The 6,359-nt window shown below is 41.2% G+C and overlaps 1 protein-coding gene across 1 annotated transcript; it reads left to right on the top strand.

Annotated features, from left to right (window-relative positions):
* Nucleotides 1–300: 300 nt before the first annotated feature.
* On the top strand, nucleotides 301–738 carry LOC131618988 (uncharacterized). The gene has a single exon (XM_058890134.1). It carries the CDS (start codon nucleotides 301–303, stop codon nucleotides 736–738), a length of 438 nt encoding a protein of 145 aa, XP_058746117.1.
* Nucleotides 739–6,359: the final 5,621 nt, after the last annotated feature.

Below are 6,359 nucleotides of genomic sequence, written 5' to 3'. Positions count from 1 at the left end.
GATATGATTTATTTGTTGGGGCCGTGGTGCCGTGAGAATTAATAAGCTGTTTTAAATTCCGCTGCAGTATTGAATATTCTATTTTAATAAGGAACTATTGAATAAAGTGATGTTTTATTGAATTATTTGGAAGATGTGACATCCTACTCGTATTACTCTGGTTATTTATGTATTTATAATTTGTTTATTGTTCATATGGGAAAGTGGGGTGTTACAATTGGTATCAGAGCAGGTCGGTCCGTCCGACCAAGTAGTTGAGTCGCTAACAAATCGAGTATGGTTAAAACTCGTCATCTAACTATGTTTCTGTTGCAGTGTTTAGTTGAAATGGCTGGGAGAAACGATGCTGCGATTGCTGCTGCTTTGGAGGCTATGGCTCAAGCTCTGGAACATCAACCTAATGCTGGTGAGAATGCTGGGTCTCGCAGTTTGGCTACTTTCCAGAGGGAGAACCCGCCAGTCTTCAAAGGCAAGCATGACCCTGATGGAGCCTTAGAGTGGTTGAAAGAGATCGAGAGGATCTTTCGTGTAATGGATTGTACTCAGGCACAAAAAGTTCGCTATGGGACGCATATGCTAGCAGTCGAAGCTGACGACTGGTGGCTAGCAACACGACAGAGACTAGAAGCTGCAGGTGAAGAGATCACTTGGGATGTGTTCCGAAGGGAATTTCTGAGAAAGTATTATCCGGAGAGCGTCCGTGGTAAGAAGGAAATTGAGTTCCATGAATTGAAATAAGGGAACATGTCAGTGACTGACTATGCTGCTAAGTTCACCAAATTGGCCAAATTTTATCCGTACTATGATGGAGAGGGCGCAAAATTTTCAAAATGCGTTAAGTTTGAAAATGGGCTACGCTCTGAGATCAAGAAGGCTATAGGGTATCAGCAGATCCGCGTTTTCCCTAACTTGGTAGACAGCTGCAGAATCTTTGAAGAAGATAATGCTGCTCACTATAAGATTGTCAGTGATAGAAGAGGCAGGCAGAATCAGCAACGTGGCAAGCCTTATGACACTCCAGCTGGCAAGGGCAAACAAAGAGCTGCTCAGGGCCAGAGAACAAGTGGGGGAGGTGCTCCTGCTCCGATTGTGTGTTTTAAGTGTTAGAAGGCTGGTCATAAGAGTACTTACTGCACTGATGACGTTAAAAAGTGTTTTCGTTGTTGTAAGACTGGTCATATGATGTCTGAATGTAGACATAAAGAAGTAGTGTGTTTTAATTGCGGCGAAGAAGGACACATTGGAAGTCAATGTCAGAAACCAAAGAAGGCACAAGCTGGTGGTAAGGTGTTCGCATTGGCTGGTACTCAGACAAACACGGAGGACAGACTCATTAGAGGTACTTGCTTCATCAATAGTATGCCTTTAATTACTATTATTGATACTGGTGCTACTCATTGTTTTATCGCTGCTGAATATGTTGAAAGATTGGGTCTTATGCTATCTTCGATGAATGGCGAGATGGTAGTTGAGGTTCCCGCTAAAGGATCTGTGACTACATCTCTTGTTTGTTTGAAGTGTCCGCTGTCGATCTTCGGCAGGGACTTTGCTGTTGATTTAGTATGTTTACCGTTAGCCGGGCTAGACGTAATTTTGGGAATGAACTGGTTAGAATATAACTATGCTCATATCAATTGTTATAACAAGACTGTGAGATTTTCAACTGCCGAAGAAGAAGAAGCTGGCTTAGTGTCGTCTAAGCAGGTACGACAATTGCTGAAGGAAGAAGTAGAGATGTTCTCGTTGATGGCAACATTGTCAATTGAGAATCAGAACATCATCGATGAGTTACCGGTGGTAAGAGAATTCCCTGAAGTTTTTCCTGATGAGATTCCTGATGTGCCGCCAGAAAGAGGAATTGAGTTTACGATTGATCTTGTACCTGGTACCAGACCTGTTTCTATGGCACCGTACAGGATGTCCGCATCTGAGTTGACAGAATTAAAGAAGCAATTAGAAGACTTACTGGAGAAGAAGTTTGTCAGACCAAGTGTATCGCCGTGGGGAGCTCCGGTGCTGTTAGTGAAGAAAAACGATGGAAGCATGAGACTTTGCGTAGATTACAGACAGCTGAATAAAGTAACCATTAAGAACAAATACCCGCTACCAAGAATAGATGATTTGATGGACCAATTGGTGGGTGCGAGTGTTTTTAGCAAGATCGATCTGAGGTCGGGTTACCATCAGATTAAGGTTAAAGATGAAGATGTTCAGAAGACAGCATTCAGGACAAGATATGGACATTATGAATATTCAGTGATGCCATTTGGTGTTACGAATGCGCCAGGAGTATTCATGGAGTATATGAACCGTATTTTCCATGAGTATTTAGACCAGTTTGTCGTGGTGTTCATAGACGACATTTTGATATATTCTAAATTAGAGCAAGAGCATTCCGATCATTTGAAGACAGTATTGCAAGTGTTGAAAGAACGGAAATTGTATGCGAAGTTGTCCAAGTGTGAATTTTGGTTGAAAGAAGTTAGTTTTCTGGGACATGTCATATCTGGTAGTGGCATTGTTGTAGATCCATCTAAGGTAGATGCTGTGTTACAATGGGAGACTCCAAAATCAGCTACTGAGATCAGAAGTTTCTTGGGCTTAGCCGGTTACTACAAACGGTTTATTGAAGGATTTTCCAAGTTGGCACTTCCGTTAACTAAGTTGACATGTAAGGGTAAAGTGTTCATATGGGATGCACAATGTGAAGAAAGTTTTGTGGAATTGAAGAAGAGATTGACGACAGCTCCGGTTTTGACATTACCAAACCCAGGAGAACCTTTTGTAGTTTATTGCGATGCTTCTTTGATGGGTTTAGGTGGTGTACTTATGCAGAACGGTAAGGTAATTGCTTATGCGTCGAGGCAACTGAGAATTCATGAAAAGAACTACCCTACACATGATTTGGAACTCGCTGTTGTTGTTTTCGTACTAAAGATTTGGAGACATCATCTCTATGGTTCTAGATTTGAAGTCTATAGTGACCATAAGAGTCTGAAATACGTGTTTGACCAGAAGGAGCTGAACATGAGACAACGAAGATGGTTAGAATTATTGAAAGATTATGATTTCGGATTGAATTATCATCCCGGTAAGGCAAATGTTGTGGCTGATGCCTTAAGCCGGAAAACCTTGCACATGTCGGCTATGATGGTTAAAGAATTAGAACTGGTCGAACAATTCCGAGATATGAGCTTGATTTGTGAAGTGACCCCGCAGAGTGTTAAGTTGGGAATGCTCAAAATTGATAATGACTTTCTGAACAGTATCAAAGAGGCTCAGAAATTGGATGTGAAAATGGTGGACATTATAGTTGGTTGTGGCAAATCCGAGAAGAGTGATTTTAAGGTGGACGCGCAAGGAGTGTTGAGATCGCGGAATCGAATCTGTATCCCTGATGACAATGATATGAAAAGGATGATTTTAGAAGAAGGTCATCGAAGTAACTTGAGTATTCACCCTGGAGCTACTAAAATGTATCAAGACTTGAAGAAGATATTTTGGTGGCCGAGGATGAAAGAAGATGTGGCACGGTTTGTATATGCTTGTTTAACTTGTCAGAAATTGAAGATTGAACACCAGAAGCCTGCAGGGTTGATGCAACCGTTAGAAATTCCAGAATGGAAGTGGGATAGCATTTCGATGGATTTTGTAACAGGGTTGCCTAATACTGCAAGTGGACACGATTCAATATGGGTGATTGTTGATAGGCTTACAAAATCAGCCCATTTCATACCTATTAACATCACGTATCCGGTGGCGAAGTTAGCCGAAATCTACGTCCGAGTGATTGTGAAGTTGCATGGTATTCCCTTGTGCATCGTGTCGGATAGAGATCCGAGATTCACTTCTGATTTTTGGAAGAGCTTGCAAGAGAGTTTGGGTTCTAAGTTGAGGTTGAGTTCGGCGTATCATCCTCAGACGGATGGTCAAACTGAAAGGACTATTCAGTCTCTAGAGGATTTGTTGAGAGCGTGTGTTCTCGAACAAGGAGGCTCGTGGAGCGCTCATCTTCCATTGATCGAGTTTACTTATAATAACAGTCATCATTCCAGTATCGGGATGGAACCTTTTGAAGCGTTGTATGGTCGGAGGTGTAGAACTCCGCTATGTTGGCACGAATCTGGCGAAGGTGTAGTACTTGGACCGGAAATTGTACGAGAAACCACAGAGAAGGTAAAGATGATTCGGGAAAAGATGAAGGCTTCATAGAGTAGACATAAGAGTTATCATGATAAGCGAAGGAAGGAGTTAGAATTTGAATCAGGTGACCATGTGTTTCTAAGAGTCACGCCTGTGACTGGTGTTGGTCGTGCCCTGAAGTCAAAGAAGCTGACTCCACGATTTATCGGTCCTTATCAGATTTCAGAGATGGTTGGTACTGTCGCTTATAGGGTGGCGTTGCCGTCTAACCTTTCAAATCTGCACGATGTGTTTCATGTGTCGCAACTTCGGAAGTATGTCCCAGACCTATCTCACGTGATTCACATGGATGATGTGCAAGTGAGAGAGAATCTTACACTAGAGACGATGCCGATTCGGATCACGTATCGTGAAATAAAGTCCCTTAGAGGTAAAGATATTCCGTTGGTGAAAGTAGTATGGACGGGGACTACCGGAGAAAGCATGACGTGGGAAATGGAGAGCAAGATGCGGGACTCCTATCCCGAGTTGTTTGAACGAGGTAAGATTTTCGAGGACAAAAATATCGTAAGTGGGGGAGAGTTGTAACGCCATCTTTTACTGAAGCGTTTTTCTCTTCCTGAATCTTTTCTAAACACGGTTAAGTGCTTGCACCTTAGAACCGGCGCTCTGATGCCAATTGAAGGATAGAAAAACACTTAGAAAGGGGGGGTTTGAATAAGTGTAGTCTAAAAACTTGAACGATAAAAACAATATGCACAGTTATTTTTATCCTGGTTCGTTGTTAACTAAACTACTCCAGTCCACCCCCACGGAGTGATTTACCTCACCTGAGGATTTAATCCACTAATCGCAACAGATTACAATGGTTTTCCACTTAGTCCGCGACTAAGTCTTCTAGAGTATCCTGATCACAACCTGATCACTCCAGGAACAAATGCTTAGACACAAGCTAAGACTTTCTTAGAGTATCCTGACCACCACGTGATCACTCTAGTTACAATTGCTTAGACACAAGCTAAGACTTCCTAGAGTTTCCTGATCACACTTGATCACTCTAGTTATTTACAAATTAATGTAATCAATTCTAAGAGTATTACAAATGCTTCTGAAAAGCTATAATCACAACAGTGATATTTCTCTTAACGTTTAAGCTTAATCTCACTAATATATTACAACAGCAATGTAGTGAGCTTTGATGAAGATGAAGTTTCTGAGCTTTGAATTGAGCAGCGTTTCAGCAAGTTAATATTCACAGAATTTGGTTCAGAGTTGTTAACCTTGCTTCTCATCAGAACTTCATATTTATAGGCGTTTGAGAAGATGACCGTTGGGCGCATTTAATGCTTTGCGTATTCCGTACAGCATTGCATTTAATGTTTCACGCTGTGTCTACTGACGTTGCCTTTAATAGCTTCCAACGTTCCTTTTGTCAGTCAGCGTAGCCTGCCACTTGTACTTTCTTCTGATCTGACGTTTGTGAATATAATATTTGAATATCATCAGAGTCAAACAGCTTGGTGCATAGCATCTTCTTGTCTTCTGACCTTGAAGTGCTTCTGAGCGTGATACCATGAGAACTTCAGTGCTTCTGCTTCTGATCTCAAGTTCTTTTGATGCTTTTCATAGACCCATGTTCTGATTTTGCCTTGACCATCTTCTGATGTCTTGCCAGACCATGTTCTGATGTTGCATGCTGAACCTTCTGAGACAAAGCTTCTGAGCGCTGATTTGTGCATACTCTTTATATATTTCCTGAAATGGAAATTGCAATGTATTAGAGTACCACATTATCTCACACAAAATTCATATCCTTGTTATCATCAAAACTAAGAATATTGATCAGAACAAATCTTGTTCTAACAATCTCCCCCTTTTTGATGATGACAAAAACATATATAAATGATATGAATTTGCGATCAGAAAGAGCAGACGGCTAAAGACAAATTACACAGCTATAGCATAAGCATGTGAATATGTCTCCCCCTGAGATTTACAATCTCCCCCTGAGATTAACAATCTCCCCCTGAAATAAATACTCGAAGAACTTTAATAATAAAAGACTTCCCTAATTATTTCGGTAGAGACGATCACATAAGCTTCTGTCTTCTGATAATTCATAGCTTCTGACTTCTGCTTCCATTGGACAGCTTCAGAACTTGAATTTCTTTAGATCCCTAGAACACTCACAGCTTCTGATTCCTGCTTCCATTTAG

The sequence above is a fragment of the Vicia villosa genome, linkage group LG7, assembly GCF_029867415.1.
Source record: "Vicia villosa cultivar HV-30 ecotype Madison, WI linkage group LG7, Vvil1.0, whole genome shotgun sequence".
Classification (NCBI taxonomy): Eukaryota; Viridiplantae; Streptophyta; class Magnoliopsida; order Fabales; family Fabaceae; genus Vicia; species Vicia villosa.
Note: the sequence above shows the minus strand (reverse complement) of the source record. Positions and strands in the feature narration are given on the sequence as shown.

Excerpts from the sequence above, each read along its gene's own strand:
- LOC131618988 (XM_058890134.1), top strand. The coding sequence starts at position 301 with ATGTTTCTGTTGCAGTGTTTAGTTGAAATGGCTGGGAGAAACGATGCT.